We start from the raw sequence: 19,389 nt of genomic DNA on the forward strand, positions 1-19,389 counted from the left end.
CACCTTTGGACAAATAGATCCTTTTCCAACATGCCAATCTACATTCAATTTTCTCTATAACCCTGTCCCAAATTGCCTTGGATTTATAAGTTGCCCCCAAAGGAAGACCAAGATACTTCATACGCAAAGTAGAAACCTTGCAATCCCAAATTTTCTTTTGATAGGTAATCGAGAAGAACCCTTGCAACCCAAAATATCAGCCAAATCCCCTAAATTATTGACCAAACCTAAAGGGACCATTCCAGACTTTGACAAGTTCACCTTTAAACCGGATACAGCTTCAAAACATAGCAAAAGTGCCCGTAAAGAACGGATTTGATCAAAATTTGGCTCATAGATGATCAAAGTGTCATCTGCAAAAAGCAAATGGGAAACATTAATACTGCCACGAAGAACTGCGCACCAAGAAGCACAAGATGAAACCCCTATCCACGGTCGCCTTCAACATTTGCTCAACACATCCATACTTTGATAGGTTCACAGAACTACTAGATTTTGAAGAGGTCAATTGGGAGAATGCTCGGTTTTAGCTGCTTGGAGGATGACCATATTGTGTTTAATTGGACAATAAGGAGAGTGCATAAATGCTTTGAAGATGGTGAGATTTCAGTGGAAGGGCTGAAGAAATTGGTGGATGAATCACTTTATACATGGGCAGGGGTGTATAATGTCCCTGTTTTCTAATGTTTCTGAATTTATGGATGTTCTTCTTTTACTCATTGAAGGGTTTATCTCTTGCATACATCCTGTATAATGGGGTTGCGTCCCTCTGTGCTTTTAATGAAATGAATTGAATTACATATTTATATATGCATGTATATACAAATGCCATGTTTGAGGCATATTGTCCATAGCATAATGAAAAGAAATTGGCTTACCATGCTCCTGTAATACTTTTCTGGAAAAACACAAAATGCCTTGATAGCCTTTGTCCCCTAAATGGAATGAGAGCTTCTGTAGAGCAGTCCATGCTTGGGAAGCTGATGCCTTGTGCAGAAGTTCTCAATCTCTTGTATTCTTCTAGAACTTTTCTTGGTGGTCAGATTAGATTCTTTTGTACCCCTTCCAAGAAAATGAAGTTCATTGTTCGATCATTTTATCAAGTCATTGTGCCTCAGAATGCTAACCCTTCTCGTTCGAGTGGTATTTGACAAACTAAGGTGCCGCTAGTAGGGATTTTTTTTTCCTCGCTTGGATGGCCTTCTTGGGCAAGATCCTCATCATGGATAATTTAAGATAACATTGCATCATTGTGATATATTGGTGTTGTATGTGCAGAAAGAACGGAAATCTGTATACCATTGTTTACTTTATTGGGAGATAGTTAGAGCCTTGTGGGATTGTATTTGTGGTAGAGTTGGGCTGGCTTGGGTTATGTCGAAGGATAGTAGACCTCTTTTAGTTGGAGAAGTTTATATGGAAGCTTACAAATTGTAAAGTGTGGAGGATGGTTTCTATCTGCCTAGTGTGGTGCGTTTAGCGGGAAGGAATGATAGAATATTTGAGGATCGCAATCAGACGATGGAAGAGTTTAAAACTTTCCCCTTCAATGCTTTGTTTCTTTGGGCAATTGCTATAAATTTTAATGACCTTAGTTTTCATCGTTTCCTTGTATCTTTTTCTATTTCTAATTAGGTGTTCCTCTTATATAGATCCTGTGTACTTGGGCTATTTCTTTTATGTTTTTTGATAAAATAATTTTATTAATTGTAAACAAAGGGAAAAATAAAAACTCAATTCTTCCTCTCTAAGAAAATTGCACTGCATCGACTGAGGAAAATATAATGTAAATTCGAGCAAGTTATAGTCTTTTAAAGTACAGCTTACATGACTGAAGAAAGAAGAAGCATTTCATCCATATTTTCCCATAATAATGTCGATTGAAAGGCATAAATTGATGCAAAGCTGTTGATTAGAAAAAAAATGCGTCCAATGCCTATCCAACTTGGAATTAATCTAAAATCAGGTTTGATTTTATACAAGATTTCCATCATGTGTCTATGAATGTTGTTTATGATTATTTGTTTGTGTATTTCTTTAGATAACTTATAAGGAAAAAATATCCCAAAATTACCTGTGGGAACCATATTTGTCATTTATAGGTGAGAATGGTCACAGGAGACAATCTTCAAACAGCAAAAGCAATAGCTTTGGAGTGTGGGATACTTGCTTCAAGTGAGGAAGCTACTGAACCTAACATTATTGAGGGAAGAAAATTCCGTGCATTATCTGAGAAAGAAAGGGAAGAAATTGCCAAGAAAATTGCGGTATGGTTCGAGTAGCGTGGTTTTTCTATATTAATTTGCAGGAAGTTCATTAAATATAAATTACCCCCCGGCAGGAGCGTGTTCCTGATCTCAAACTCAGAAATATTTCTTAATTACTTTCATGGAATATAATATGTTGTAATAGATCATTTATGGCTGATTTATAGGTGATGGGTAGGTCTTCTCCTAATGACAAGCTCTTGCTTGTGCAAGCACTTCGTAAGGGGGGAGAAGTTGTTGCTGTAACAGGAGATGGCACCAATGATGCTCCTGCACTTCATGAGGTTTGGCTTCTTTATCAAGATATTTATTTAAGTATCTTTGAATTTTTATATCCTTTTTTCTAACCTTAAAGGCATGCGAAAGTGGTTCATAAATAACGGCAAGTTATGAAGATATACATGCTGTCAGAACGCAAATTCAAAGTTGTTTGGATCGAGATGTGTTTCACTAGGAAATTTCTCATTACATGGATATAAAGATATACATGTCCAGTATATGATTTGTAAACGCAATCAGTACCCTATCTGTGCATTAATCCCACACTTAATGCTACAACTACATAGTGTCTGCGTGAATGGGAGAAGCCCAACATGTATCTTATACCAATTAATATTCCCAGCAATAATAACACATGTCTAGTTGCATCAGAAATCATAGATGTTTATTGAACTTGAGATTTATACAACTCAAAAGTGTAACCATAAGTGTGTGTAAAGCATAGATTCGGATATATTTGAAGTAAGACTTCAACAAAAATGTCCAAGATTCTGAAGGTATTGGGCTTGTGTTCATGTGCATTTTGCCAATGTGTAAGCAATTTCTTGCTGTGCCTCTTATAGTTCGAAAACTTTTATTTACTACACTTTCCATTATTACATGAATGACTTCCTCATCATAGTTGATCACATTTATACCATTTGGATTATAGGCAGATATTGGTCTTTCTATGGGCATTCAAGGAACTGAAGTAGCAAAGGAAAGTTCGGATATTATTATCTTGGATGATAATTTTGCTTCCGTTGTAAAGGTCAGTGGGCATCTTATCATTTGTACTTTATGCAGGTATTATTAGATAGGGGTTGAATCATCTTTACCATCTTTACATCAGCACGTACCATGCGGCATGCACTTCAAGTAGAAGCCGGTTTGTAAAATGATAGATGATGGTTTGTATGGTTATATAGAATAGGATAGAGTAAATAAGAAAATAACAACTAATTGTTATGCTGGTGTTCTCTATCCATGGACGCCGGAGTAAAACATCAGATAAAACATTCAAAATATATTTCAATGGTATAAAATTATGTAAATTGGTCCCTGATTTATTGTACATACAGAACTCTATGCAAAGTTTGATGTTTAATGTATGTGCAATTTTGTATTGCGAAAGTTTCCATGGGAGATAATATATGTGCATGAATGTCTGCTGGTATACTCTCCTATGTAGGTCAATTGAATATTGGTTGTAATCCACTTCCATTTATTTACATATACTTTTCCATCACTAACATACAAACATAAGGAGAATAGAAGAAGAGAAGATCAAGGTGCTAAGCCAAATTTTGGATATCAATGTGCTGATATTGAGAAACTCTTAAGAGGTTTTAGTCATTGTATATTGGCTCAGGATATGATAACTTGACTACATATATTATTGTTTAGTCAATAGTTTGATCTATTAGGGAGCATTACAGCGGTTCTGCAATGAGTTTATTTAGTAAATAGAACAGCTATTTGGAGGGGAGAAAAAACTAAAACAGCTACATGAAACGAAGCAGATTTTTGCCTTGTTTTGCAACAAATAGGCCCATGGTTTTGATGTGATTTAGGCATCGATTGCATGTTCTAGGGCATGAAACTATGCCAAAATATTTAGGGATTTGAAATTATATAAACCTGGAAAAGGTTCTCGACAGTTCGAATTTTAAAGTAACAAGTTTATAATAACTAAATTGTTGTAATGCTCATAATGGCCTTGCAGCTTAGTAATCGAATATTTACTCAACTCAATAAGGTGAATCTAGGATAATGACACGCTTTGGGGAGATGTAAAAGCTAAGGTTTTAGGGTGTATTAACACCATTTGATTAATGCACAAGTATGGAGGAAATACCAGTATTAATAAAGGAAGAAATTAATTCTTAAGTGGCTTGATAAAAAAATGTGGAAAACATAAACTAGTGTAAGGGCATGCCAGATTACAGTTTTTTTGGATAATAGGTTCTGGTTATGGGACCATGAAAACCCTTGTATTATATTTCTTGGAAAATCATGTCTTGCCTGATATTCACCCATACAAGAAAATCCTCTTCTGCAAGTCGTTTCTCTCTACTTCCAGCATTAAAAACCCCAATAATAACTTTTTAACTTTGAATTATCGAGGGCCTGAAAACTGGTTTTCACTTATCAAAGGATCACTCGCTGAATAACTCAAAGCTCTCACATTCTCCTCCTATCCCTCTTGATGTTGCCTGCTAGGTAACCAGTACTTGGTCAATTGGTTTTTCAATCTGTTGTCCCTTTGAAAATACTTTCACATTAAAAATAGTTTCTATATAAATCATTTGATATTTATTTAAAATCCATGCAAAAATCATCTTTACAATTAAATGTTCTAGGTTTGACCTAAAACCTTAATTAGTTACAAATTCAATTATTTTCTTGCTTGATTCGTAAAACAACCCTTTTTTGGAAGTGATGTATAATATAAAGCCTTACCCTGCACTTAGTTTCCTATTCCAGTACTCTTCCCTTTCTAGAAAATCATTCATAATCCAAATGTTTCTTCACAGGCATCTAAACCCTAACCTTTATTTTTGTGGTGTGAATGCATTTATAATGTTAAAACATGCTTAGATTGGGAGTGTAATAACCAGACCTGTTAATCTGTTATTGGTTCAATCAGCTTGAAAGTAATTGCTATTTTGAAATTCTCCTATCAGTTCATTTGTGTAAGAGATCCACTTTAAGATGCTTTCAAAATTTACTGTCAACCTTTTTATAGTTCTTGTTGGGGAGAGGGATTGGTTGTGCTACAATTTAACAGCCTAAGCTTCTCAATGGGGACTTTGTTGAGTTTACTGATTATATATTATCCCATCAAGGAATAAGTAGCTGCCTCTTTCACGTGGGGTTTACCACTATGGTCTCAGGTAAGCCATTTAATGTTATATATGATCCCATGAGTCCAGTGCAAATACCTTGTAGATTTATGTTGACTAATAATAAGTTATGGTGCACATATTTTCTTTCTTATGTGATTGAATATGGTAGAAAAGTTATAGTAATCCCCAATATCTCATATTTGTAATGTGTATGGATTTTCTTTATTTACTCTGGCTAGGTTGTCCGCTGGGGACGTTCTGTATATGCAAATATTCAGAAATTTATTCAATTCCAGCTCACTGTTAATGTCGCAGCTCTTGCAATTAATGTTGTGGCGGCAGTATCCTCTGGTGATGTTCCTTTAAATGCAGTGCAGGTTCTTCTCTCTCTCTCTCTTTCTCTCCCTCCCTCTCTACCCCTCAGATAGTGGGTACTGTAATAATTGGTTATGAACTTGCTTTGAGCACTCTCAAATATGACATGTGGACCGGATGAAGAATCTGGGAATAGGTCCAAAATATATGCATTTATCACTACTTTTGGCATGAGCTTTCTCGGAAAATTTAAGTTTCTGATGAATATACTGACAAAACCTGCTTTTTTTCATACCATTGCTTTATTCATAAAATAGACTGTTGGGCCCCACACTCTATCAGTTCCTTCATATAAATGTGTTTTGTTAATCTTAAGATGATTACATGATCTCATTGCATAAAAAAAAATTTATACACAAGGAGCTGGCAAAGATAACAATTGGAATTTAAGTTTGTCTTTCTATATGTGTGTGTATATATATATATATATATGTATGTATGTATGTATGTATGTATGTATGTATATGTCTGTTTCCTGATCTTTCGATATCACAATGAGCTATAAATGCTTTTATTTGTTCATTTTTCTCTGGGGAAGTTTTCAAGTACACAACATCTGGCACTTAATCTTTCACCATAATTTAGTGCTCTTGGTTTTATTGGTTGTCTATGCCATCATGAAGTTGAATTGCTTGCAGTTGGCCATTTTTTTATGTTATCACTCAATTGTCCCTTCAAGTTACCAAGAATGAAATTGCCATGTGTCTCATTGCTGCAGCTTCTATGGGTTAATCTAATAATGGATACTCTTGGAGCACTTGCTTTGGCTACAGAACTACCAACCGACCACCTTATGCATAGATCACCAGTTGGCCGAAGGTTTGTGCTAATGTTCATTACTGATTATGTAGTTATATAGTTATAGATTCAGTGCTTTTCAAGTTCTATGTAGTTTGGTTTCATGATATTATATATGTTATTGCCATTATATCTGTTTTATAAATTTTAGTTCATATTGTTGTCACTTTTTAGTGTAGGTTTTGCTTGTACTTGTAAAATACTCAGCTGATTACCCTTGTAAAATTTCAAGACAAATGGCTTAGTACATACTGTTCATTATCACAATGGTTTCTGTTATTTCAGTAGTATCGGATATCGTGAGGAAGCAGGATCCATGTTATGGTTAAATTTATTTCCAAATGTTTGATGCCACAATCTGCAGGTCTACTGATTTGGCTTGGCTTTTCTGAATTATTATGAATAATGCTGAATTTTCATCATTCTCGGTCTAGTGCATTATTAAGCTGAGTGTTTTTTCTGTTAGGAGAGGATGGAAAGGAGGTGTAGAGTCATGGTCCACTCTGTTTTAATTTCTTTTCCTCTCTTTACCCTCCCTTAATTCATGCTTGTTTTAGAACTATGGGGTTTAGGATCTCTTTAGTAAATTAAAATTGGAGAAGCTTTATGTGGATGTTTGAATGTTTTTTCTATATTTGTATGATCATATTGACTGCTTGAGCCACTATTTAAATCATATGATTTGGAGTGATGAGATATCTTGTGTCTGTTTTCCTAGGGAACCTCTAATAACTAATGTCATGTGGAGGAACCTACTCATTCAGGTATCTGTTCTCTATGAGCTTTATTTTATTGGAAGATAGCACCACAGAAAATGTGAAATATATTTCTGTTCTGTTCTACTTATATACTTGATATTGCAGGCCTCGTATCAAGTTAGTGTTCTCCTTGTTCTCAACTTCTGGGGCACGAGTATTCTTCATCTTGACAATGTAGAAAATCCAACTCGAGTGAAGAACACTGTGATATTCAATGCATTTGTCCTTTGCCAAGTAAGTAATTCATTCCTGCACCCATGGGGGGATAGAGAGAGTGTGTGACCGTCGGAGGAAAAGAACCCATAATTGGGTTCTCATTCCAATAACCTGTTATTTGTACTAGAGTCGGATAGGTACAATATAGTTGTGTGAAATGCGCTAATAGATTCTTCCATTTTCAAAGTATATTCTAAGCTGTGACAAAGATATTTCGCTTGCAATCATGTTGTCGGGCCAGTTGTGTGCTATGTTAATTGCTGCCCTATTTTCATAGCACCATCTTACGGTATCATTAGTCATACCCTTCTCCCTTCAACAATATGGTCAACTATAATAACTCAAACTACATGTGCCATGGCTTTGAACAATGCTTTTGCAACTTGGCCTAGCGACCATTATGTTTTTTTGCAATGTCAAGTCACAAAATTTTCTCCCACAAAAGTGCAATACCCTGAAGTAGATTACTAGACTTGCAATTCACAGCTGATCCAACCTAATATGCATTTCTATTAGTTTCTATTCAGAAGGGATCATGTTCAGAAAACAACAAACCTTTGCTAGGGAAGGATTTTAGATCATGTTCAGACGGTGAATGCATAAGCAATTTATAGGTGATTGTGAGAAAAAGTATTTAGTCTACCAAAACTTAAAATCAAAGCAAACTTTATTGATAGACTAAACAACATACCATGTCATGAAAACCTCTTAGAGGTTCACCCTCTTAAAGAAACTTAAACATTAAACTCAGTCTTCGATATGAAAATAGCATATTAAATATGAAGTTTCTACTTTGCTACAAACACTTAGTACCTCTTCTTGGTAAAGACTCCAACTCTAGATTCATGCGACCATGAAGTCTTCTACCCTGAGATGACCAATTTTCCTAAATAGTATACCTCACCCTGGGCTTTCTTCTGGTATCTCGAATAATAAGGATGGCAATGTCCCAATGTGAATCTCAGAATGTCTTAGAACTGACTCACCACACTAACTGCATATGAGATATCTGATAGTGTGATGGTGAGATAATTGAGTTTCCCAACTAGTTGATTGTTTCTGCTGAGATCCAAGAACAAGTCTCCTCCATCTATCCAAGATTTCAGCTTCCTCGAGCATATACATACTTCCTCTGAGATAAGTTGATGCCTATCTTTGACCTTGCAACCTCAATTCCAAATTCCAATGAAGTATGCAAGTTTACCCAAATCTTTGGTGTGAAAAGCACTGCTGTAAAAAATTGTTTCAGCCTGATAACTCCGCCACTTGCTATATTCACAATGTCATTGACATAAAATCATCTTACCTTCCTAAAAAACTGAATTCAATTTCAAGCCGAGCTCGAGCTCGCCTTGTTTTACTTTGTTTGATTTGAGCTCTTGTTGAGTTCGAGCTTAGTTAGTATTATATGAACCAAGTTTGAACAAGGATCCCCATGTTTTATTGAATGTCAAGACATATAAATTAATCGAGTATTCACTATTCAGCTCAAATTGTTGATGATACGAGATTCTAACATTAAGTGACAACATGGCTTGTAAAACTTTGTTTTCACCAATTCTAGCTTTGTTTCAAAATTCTAACATGCCACTTCAAAAGTATGTTTAAAAATCATACATCATAAAATCAAGCAACATTGCCATAATCATGTTGTTTACGGAACTTATTATTGGCAGATTGTGTAGACAGCAGAACAGCACACTGAATGCATCTTTCTCCATTTTTATTTTATTCTAAAGTCTTGACTTAACATCAACACAATCAAAAAACAAACTGGAGAGGAATGGATTTCTCATTTAAAAAAAAAAAACACTGTGAAAGAACCATGAGTAGCCAAAATGGTTGTCATGACAATCACACTAGTTTTTGTGAAAGATCGATTCTTGCACTGGTGTTGTCAAAACCATTCAAGAAGATAAAAGAATCCATTGGGATGGTCATTCAAGAACTACATGTGAATCTTGAAGGAAAAACTTAAGACAACATAGAGAAAACTCATCTAAATCGCCAAAGACGAGTCGGAAACTAGGGTTTGAACACAAATTGACTTCTGAAATCTTGTGGAAATTAAATTTTAATTGAATAGCTGATCTTTGTGTTTTAGAACCTTATGAAACTAATCTAAAGCTTAGAATATCAGGGTAGAAAAGTAGAAACTAATGTTTGGGCCAGTCTAGTCAAATAACTAGTTAACTAATCATTGACAAGAGTGCCTTGTGAATTTAGTCTTGGGTTCTAATTCAACATTTTGAACCAATTAAATCCAATTTGAAAAGGTTTTAAATTAATTGGATATCATAGATGGATTTCAATGAAATAAAGATAACTGACCTTTTACCTAATTGTGTACTTTTAACTTACTTTTACTTTCCTATCTATATATGTTGCAACATTTAGTTTGCCAATGTTTCAAATACAGATATTCAACGAGTTCAATGCTCGGAAACCAGATGAAATAAACGTCTTCAGTGGAGTCACCAGAAACCACCTCTTCATGGGTATAGTTGGAATGACTTTAGTACTTCAGGTAACGAGCCACTATAATGTTTTAACAAACTCTCAGTATTTCACATGTGCAATCACTTGCTATTAATAATGCTTGTTTTAACAATTTTGTAGATAATTATCATTGAATTCCTTGGAAAATTTACATCAACAGTAAAACTCAGTGGGATGCAATGGCTTATAACCATTGGTATTGGTCTTGTCAGGTTAGTTCAGTCATTTGTCAGTAGCTATTGATAAAAGACTTCAAGTCTGGATATAAAAATAATTGGAGTCTTGTTTCATCGAATTTCTGAAACCTCTGCAATGCATCCTATATTGTGTCAGTGTGTTATCACATTTACATTCAACACCATTTAATTAGTCTAAACTGTAGGAAACCATTTTTATGTCGAAAAAAGGAAATATTATTTAATGTTATACCAAGCTTTGTGATATTTTCCAAAGAACTGCCAAACAGAGGGATCTTTAAACTGTATAGTCTATCCTTTCTTGCAGCAAAAAAAGGAAAATGGGAAATAACTGCGAATGAGGGGTCACATGATCTAAAACTATCCGAACATTGTTTTGACAGCCAACTAATTCCTAATTAGACCTCCGAACTAGTTCTCATTACATTTGTTACTATAGGTGAACAAAATAAAGTATGTAAAACTGATTTTACTCCAGTTGATATGGGCTTGAACTTTTTCCCTTGTAATTCTGACAGCTGGCCTCTGGCTATGGTTGGGAAGCTCATCCCAGTTCCCAGAACTCCGTTCGCGAAGTACTTCCGCTTGCCAATCCAGCGATGCAGAAACGGTCGTAATGCTTGAATTACAACTAATTATGGCGAGATGTTAAAAGCAATGCCACATTAGGCACTTGAACAGCAAGAAATAATGATATACTTGTTTACATCTGGAATATGTCATTTATTACTACTGACCATGCAGCTTGTGTCCCTCCTTTTGTAAAGAAATTGCATATGCAATAAACAATCCATATGTGATAATCGTACCATTTGTTGGGTATGAAAAATGTCTCATAAAAAAATCTTCTTGTCAAAAGAAAAGTATCTTGTTGACTGTGGTAAGCTTGACGGGCAGGGTTTCTAATGAGATGTATATAACCTATGCATTGATAATGGCGGCAGTGAAAGATGTCGATCACAAAGTGGCATTCACGATTAGTTGTCGCTGGAAGTGGCAGCAATGGTGTTTTAGCCAATGAGTTTTCTTTGAGAAAAGGCTCAAATTCTTTCATAAAAGTTTAGTTCTGAAAAATTATTACCTGCTCAGCTTCGTTTGATACATAAACTTATTTTAATTCATTATTATAATTTTTTTAAATCTTTACATAAAATATAATAAACAATTCAACTTTTTCAAATCTTAAAATAATAATAATAATATTAAAAAATAATTTTTTAATAATATTTTATTATCTCAACTTAATTCAATTTAACTCAGTTCAATATCTAAACGCAACCTAAATAGTCAAGGCCAGAGAGCTGCTATAAGGGCATGAAATAGCCATTGCATGCTAAGTTTGGGCTTCGTTTTCACTCGATCCATGATTGAGACTTGAGAGAGCGCACTTGAGTTTTTCAATTGGTTTAGTTCATCTTATCTAATTATTATAATTTTTTTAAAATTTTTACATAAAATAAAATAAATAATTTAATTTTTTTAAATTTTAAAAAAATATTATTAAAAAAATATATTTTAACAATATTTTATTTAATTTTTAATTTTAATGTCAATTCATTTCCTTTTAAAAAAAAAACAAACGAGGTTTGAATGCATAATTAAGCATGGTGCCGATTACCAGTCTGATTTATGACTTTTGCATTTTGATCAGTAATGGTCCTTTGGATCATCTCCCCTGAATAATCGTAATCGTCATGTTAAATCCAATTGAAGTTTGACACATATTTTAGACATCAACTCTATTGATCAAACGGTTATGAAAATAACATCAAAAAAATCAAACGACTATTTAAAAACACCGAACTTGGAATAAAAAATCAAATTAAAAAAGCTAAGAAGTAATTAAACCTTTTAAAAGACTTACAGATTAAATATTAAAAAAAAAGGTAGTACCGGCTTTTTTTTTTTTTTTAATGTTTTTATTTCCTCTTGGTTTTTAAATCTTATTTTATTTTTTGTAGTGTTAGCAATCAGCTTGTAAGGAAAAAATCTATTTATCATCTATTTTCTCATAATCTATTTTCTCTTCATCCTCTCATCATTCTATGATGTGGCATTATATTATAGGTTCACAAGTGAAATATAATAAATAGTCTCCAATAATTTAATGTCACATCATTCATAAGATGATGGGAAGATGATGGAAATTGGAATGATGAGTAGCATTACTCGTAGGGCTGAGCTCCGACTCTGACGGAGTTGGAGTTGTCGTTTCCGTCCTCCAAGTCAGAGCCAAATTTTTCCTCTGACTCCGAACAACTTCGACCTCTGTTCGGAGTCCGACAGTTTGTTTCTCTACGTTTCTTACAAATCGAGTTGTACGTCAGTTTAGGACATTTGTTTTGTGTATAGAAGACGTTGTGGAGACAAATTAATATGCCTTTGGGGTGCCAGTACTATAATATATATCAAAAGATTCAAAACTTTACTACCTGCAAATGAATGAAGAATCTGATACTAATAAAAGTTTTAAACAACATGACTCAATTGGCCAAAATCTTAATTGCAAAGAAGATAATTAATATTGGAGAATATGAAAAAGAAAAAGAAAAAGACAAAAATCAATGCGGCTTAAATTAGAGTATCACGTGGTGGGTCCTTATTTTAGTCTTTGCTAGGATCGAGCACAATGTAATGTAACTACATAAAAATAACTACATAAATATGATCACCAAAGCCCAAGTCCAAATCTGTAAAAAAAAAAAAAAAAAAAAAAAAAAAAAAAAAAAAAAAAAAAAAAAAAAAAAAAAAAAAAACAATAGTTTAAAAACTAAATAACGTGGCTGATGTAATCATAAGTTATAACAGTCTCATTTATAACGTAATAACAACATTGATTTGAAATTGAAATATAACTAAATAAATATTAAACACAGATTTCACTCAAATGCTTTTTAGTCATGCCTGAAATGAAGATAGAAAGTTGCAATCAATAAATGAAAAAATACTTGATAATAAAAAATTGAACACAGTAAAAGTAGAATTTGATTCTTACCAAGAAATAGGGTTCTCTCAACTCCATCCCAACTCTCAAGGGGCGTTCGTCTCAGACTCTCAGTCATCGGTAATTATGTTAAGGTTCACAATTAGATCTATAAAATCATAAAAAGTAGAACTTAGAAACATTAAAAATAATTAAATAATCATTTAAAAGCATATAAACTTATCTGTTTCAAGCATATAGCTCTCAGCATCAACACCAACGGTATCTAGTCCAATGAGCGTTTCACTTATCCAATTCTACGTGCAAACAAGGGCCTCCACGGTTGACGGTGACAATGAACTCTGATAAGCATCCAACACGTGACCTCCAGTGTTAAATGCCGACTCTGAGGCAACCGTAGTGACAGGAATGACTAGCACATCTTGGGCTACATGAGAAAGAACTAGATACTTGGTGGAATTAACTTTTCACCAAGTTAATAACTAAAATACATCACTAGGTGCCTCGACAGCTTCCATAAAATATCGTTCAATCTCAGATGTACAATGCATAATATTCCTTGTTGACATGAGTTGATGATACTGCTGGATATTACGATGGCCTCTAACCCCTACAGATGGGTCAGTATCACCTGAGGAAGTTGTCAACCCCATCGGCCTCGAATGTGAGGAGCTACCAGCTGCGGATGAAGGCTGACAACTATTGCTATAGTGATTATATAGGTCATCAATATCACTTTTTAGCACTCTAATAAACTTTACAGCCTTCACTGCGCTGAGGACGAAATTTACCCAAAATTCTAGAATGGCCAACTTATATCAGATGTCAAGGATCACAGCCACAAATAGCAATCTATTTATCTTCTCAATATTCTCCCAATATTTATCATATTTGGTTTTCATCCTCGTAGCCATAGCAGGTAACAATCCACCAAAGTCAGTACAACTATTTTCCAAGTGGAAGTGAAGCTCCGAGAACTCGCTGAAGAATGAGTTCGCAGTCGTATATTTGGATCCAGATAGCCGCATGGTTATGTCATAAAAAATTCTTAAAAATTCAACAAAGTAGCTCGCATTGGTCCAATCATGTGCGTCGGGAGCACCGAGCCCCTGTCCTACTAGCTCCAACAAAGCATACCTCAGGCCCCCATCCTCGACCTCCATTTGCTCGAATGCTTTTTGGTACTTCTGTGCCACATCTAACATTATGAATGTAGAGTTCCATTGAGTTAGAACGTCCAAACACAATATACTAGAACATTCAATCTTAAGATCTTCTGCTATTGCCTTAAACTTGGCAAGCCTTTGAGGAGAACCCCTCATATATCGTACAATGTTGCGGACTCGGGTAATGGAATCATCAATCTCTTTTAACCCCTCAACAATTATGAGGTTGATGATATGAGCACAACATCAAACGTGAATAAACTCGTGGGCCTGAATGACATCATCTCTCACTGTCGTGTTCCGCTTAAATCAATCAGTTGTTGTTTCCTTGGCACTGGCATTGTCAACTGTAATACACAGCACTTTTCGAATTCTCCAGTCCTTCAAACAATCATCCATTTTGGCTCCAATGGATGCACCTTTATGATCCACAATATCTTTAAAACTAATAATCTTTTTTATGCAAAATCCACTCACTGTCAATGTAGTGTGCTGTGATACACATGTAGTAGATGTTCTGTATGGAAATCCATGTGTCAGCCGTAAACGACACTCTTTGGCCAGTGGTAATAAACATATTTCTCATCTTCGCCTTGACTTTCGCATACCTCTTCATACAATCCCGCATCATCGTATACTGTGATGGAATGGAAAATCGTGGCTTAACAAAATTTAGAAACTTTCGAAAGCCTCTTTTCCCGACTGTGGTAAAGGGCATCTCATCAGTAATTATCATCTCTACAAGCATGTCCCTCAACATCTTCTCACTGTGTTGATTGACCAATTTCATAGTCTGTGTACCATCAGTGGCTGTAGAAGTTTGGTAATTAAGGTTGGTTTTGATCAGTGGCCACCAATCCCTTCACTATCTTATATCGTTGACAACCATTTAGATGTGCTATTAACACACTGGTGCCTTGCTTCTTCGAATGACATCTACAAAGTGCCCACAGTAATGACATCTTGCTACCGGGTTTGCAATATCACCAGGAATTTTGGTGAAATGCTCCCATGTCTACGACCTCTTTTTAGAAGGCCGTGGTGGTTGATCTTGCTCAATGGGCTGCTCTAGATGTCTATTGGGAGTGGGAGTCGACTACTTACACAAGATGTAGCTGCTCTAGATGTAGCTGCCCTAGATGTGGTTCTAGGGGTGGAAGTACCCACCGGTGTAGGAGCTGTAGCATTAGCATCCGCCACATCCCCTTATGGACGATCCATATCACAATCAAAGAAGCTGAAAAAATAAATTAGAAACAAAAAATTAGTTTAAAAAATAACTAGGTTATATTAAACATTTAAATTAACGCAAAAATAAATGTGGTCTTCCAATATAGACTCCACTAAAAAATTTATAAAAGAGTAATGCATAGCCCTAGTGCAATAAAAAGAATGTGTTGCATGCTCTCAAAAGTCATAACCTTTTATTTTTTTAAAAGGTCAACTTTTTATTTTTATATTCAACAGTAGCCTTTTTAGTTTTTTATTTTTATTTTTCTATATTTAGATAAGAGGCAATGAAATGCAGTCCCTAGAATGCACCTTACATGGAAACATGGCCATTCCTTTTAACGGGTTTTACATGGAAACCGAGTCTCATATAGTTAAAAAAGGGACTGATGTAGATGGCGACTGTGTCAAAGTCTCATTGCAGAATTTACACATAATTATTTTATTATTATTGATTTGAAAACCCAATAAATGATTAAGGAGTTTGGTTTACGATTGGATATATATAGGGGTGTGGGTATTCTCTAAGGATTAAGATGGGAACTTTCCAATGTGATCACCAACTTTCAATGATCCAAAATCTCAATAAAAAAATAAAAAATAGCTCCAGCTTTATGCAAGTTGCAACCATCATAATCTCAATGGCCTTCGAGATCAGGCACGTTAGGCCTGCTACCCGCATGGTGCGGGGCGGGGGGTGCCCTTCCCCGCACCCCGCCCCGCACCATGCCGGGTTGGGGATTTTCCCCCCGCTCCCCACCCCGGTGCCGGGGGGCGGGGGAAAAACCCCCATCCGCCCGCCACCCGCCATTATGTTAAAAAAAAAAAATTTTTGGTCTAAAAATATTTTTTTAGACCAAAATTATAATATATTTTAAATAATAAATTAAAATTTATAAATATAAAAAAATTTAAACTCATTAGAGTTAAATTTTGGATTGATTTGGCCTCCTAGGCCAATCTTTATATAGGGGGCCCCGCTGGGGTCATCTCGCCCCCCGCCCCCGCTATACCCTCTCTATGCGGGGCGGGGGACCCCGCCCCCGCATGGGCGGAGCGGGTTAGCCCGCCCGCCCGCCCATGCGGGGGAGGGGCGGAAGCCGGGTGGGGCAGCGGGGGCGGGGCCCCGCTGCCCACCCCTAAGGCACGTATCTTAAACGATACGATCAAAGACTTGTCAAGTTGTCATCATATGGCTGATGGCAAGTAATTGGAGTCTTTGATGGATCATACGATTATTTACTAGGATTTGAAACTATTCTATATACTCCAATGCAGCTATATACTCAAAGTCTCATTTCCTTCAGCTTTTGAGAAGAAGGAAATAAGCAAAAATGCAGAGAAAAAAAAAACAGTAAAACACAGGAAAAAGAAGCAAAAATATATAACACAGAGAAAAGAAAAAATCTGATTCTTTTGATTGCACAAGGAAGTCTCTTATGTGATCCTTAAATGCAGAGAGCTCATTTCTTGATTCAAATTGCCCGTTTACAAATTTACACGCAGCTTTTTGAAAGAATAACATCTCTTACACATTTTATCAAACACTATGCATGCATGCAACATAACTTACAAACACATCATACATTTCATTAAACACATTTTCTTACTATAAATTTACAAGACCAATTCATAAGAATCACAACAAAATACCAATTCACAAGAGATGTGCACATAAAATTAATTAATTAAATTGTTTGATTTAATTTTAGGGCTCGGAACCCCTCACTCTCACCATAGGCTGAAGCTGAATGGAGGCTAAAGCTCGGCTTGAAGTTGCACGGAGGAGCAAAAAGGAACGACGGCAACAGAGACGTGAGAGAGACGTGAGACACTTCACTGGTTCAGAGTCTTCAAGCGTGAGACGCGAGAGAGAAGGGAGAATGAAGAAGGAAGAAGGGAATGGGGGGGGGGGGGTCCTGCGTTTTGGCCCCCCCTCGTGTAATAAAACGACGTCGTTCCACATTAAGTGGAACAACATCGTTTAATTTTTTAAAAAAAAACCCAGATGTCACATCGTTTTACATCTTGATTTATTTTATTTTTTTAAATTAGGAGTCCTCCGATTCCTACTCCGACTCCAACTCCCTATTCGGAGTTACTCCGAAATCCAACCACTTCGACTTCGTCGGAATCGGAGCGAATGACGGGCGGAGTCAGAAATTTTGAAATTTTGACCAACCTAATTACTTGCTTATAAAATATTGCACAACTTTCAAATGGTACGTGTCAGTAGGCCTAGAAATACTGAGTTAAGAAACATTTAAGTCGGAAATAGCCTTCCCACACTAATTATACACACACACATATATATAGTGCTACGTGCAAGGCATATATGCCTAGCATTCGGTCGAGGGAATAAAAAAGTCCCAATAGGAATAAAATCCCTCATCAAAAACAGATAATAGTAGAAATTCATTAAGTAAACTCTTCGAAATGGAAGAATAATGTTGATGTCGTGTTTCGCGGGCCTGGGCAACTCTATGCAAACAGTGCTCGAATCATCACCTGCACAATGGAGAAGGGGGACCTTGGGGTCCATTGTACTTCCAATACTTAAATCAGTTTTGGTGTAGGAGATGAAGAGAGAATAATAATGAAGATGAGTGTAAAAATTAACTTTCTTGTTGGTTGCAGGTGGTGTCTACTTATACTTGCCGACCTGATCTCCATGGTATTGGGGTGTTGTTTTGTATGAGATCATATACTTATGCCGCCTACTCGCCGAGCTATAAAGCATTTACGTTCGCTAGGTGTAGTTTGAGCTCTAGGTTGCATTGAATGGGGCATGCTTTTTGCTCTGAGTTCCTCCTATCTCATAAATATGGCGGCGTGTCTCCCTTTTCAAGCTCTATCATCTGCATTTGAATGCGGCAAACCTTTTTTCCTAAGTTTCTACTATCTCATTAATACTCGGTGTGAATTGCTCTGAATATTCCTAGGTTACATTGAATGCGACATTCCTTCTTTCTTAAGCCTTTCATGTATCTTCTGATTGGGCTCCTAACATGAACATGGCCTGACTCGGATCTCATACCCAGGTTCCAACCCAAGTCTTCCCAATATGTTCGGCCCTACCCAAACCACATATCTGGGCTCTGACTTGGGCCTTACTTCTATAGCACGACCCAAGGGATTTACTCCCTTCACAAATACATTATCATTTTATAACTTGGAGATTCATGAAAATTAAGTTGGGAACGTTGAATTGATGACAAAAACCAAGATGAAAGCTCTTCAAATACAGATTCTAAGCAACACCCAATTAAAAACACCATTCTTTACATAAAGAAAAATGCTAGAGTCATCGACATTTGGGTCTTGATAAAAACCATTTTTTTTTTTGTTACTTAGTGATTAAGGAAGTGTTTTTTAGTGCTATTGTGATTTTTTAAAAAAAACTATTTAAGAATATAAAAAAAATGAATGAGAAAAAATAAATAAAAAACAAATTATGTTCTTCTTGGGACCGGTCTCGTGCTACATCCTCGGTGGATGTAGCACTGCTCTTACATAAATGGGCCAATATACAAAATCACCATTCAATTGGCAAGCTCTTGTTGGTGAGAGTTGCACATCGAAAATTATCAAGTTTATAAACACAATTCTTTACATAAATATTATAGGTTTGGCATCTAGGTGAGGAATTCCTTTTTCATGTATAAATTGCAATGACATATAATAATAGTACAAGAAAATTCATATTTAAGATATTCAGATTAGTTGAAGAGTATGGAGCACCAAGTTCAGAAAAATTAAAACAAAAGATTATGCATTTCATTTTTTATTTATTTATTTATTTAAAGCATTGTATCATGTATTCATATAAAGA

At 35.6% G+C, this 19,389-nt stretch overlaps 1 protein-coding gene across 1 annotated transcript in view; it reads left to right on the plus strand.

The window, feature by feature from the left end:
- The window catches only part of LOC121247054 (calcium-transporting ATPase 9, plasma membrane-type-like), a 36,116-nt gene extending 25,160 nt beyond the window's left edge, over positions 1-10,956 (plus strand). The window contains exons 24-33 of the mRNA XM_041145384.1: positions 2,103-2,267; positions 2,435-2,551; positions 3,199-3,297; positions 5,614-5,751; positions 6,468-6,568; positions 7,266-7,311; positions 7,411-7,539; positions 9,941-10,048; positions 10,141-10,232; positions 10,736-10,956. Of these exons, the coding sequence (XP_041001318.1) occupies positions 2,103-2,267; positions 2,435-2,551; positions 3,199-3,297; positions 5,614-5,751; positions 6,468-6,568; positions 7,266-7,311; positions 7,411-7,539; positions 9,941-10,048; positions 10,141-10,232; positions 10,736-10,841 (1,101 nt within the window). The 3' untranslated portion in view covers positions 10,842-10,956. The remainder of the gene's footprint in view (positions 1-2,102; positions 2,268-2,434; positions 2,552-3,198; positions 3,298-5,613; positions 5,752-6,467; positions 6,569-7,265; positions 7,312-7,410; positions 7,540-9,940; positions 10,049-10,140; positions 10,233-10,735) is intronic.
- The last annotated feature ends 8,433 nt before the right edge of the window (positions 10,957-19,389 follow it).

Source organism: Juglans microcarpa x Juglans regia, chromosome 1S (genome assembly GCF_004785595.1).
Source record: "Juglans microcarpa x Juglans regia isolate MS1-56 chromosome 1S, Jm3101_v1.0, whole genome shotgun sequence".
NCBI lineage: Eukaryota > Viridiplantae > Streptophyta > Magnoliopsida > Fagales > Juglandaceae > Juglans > Juglans microcarpa x Juglans regia.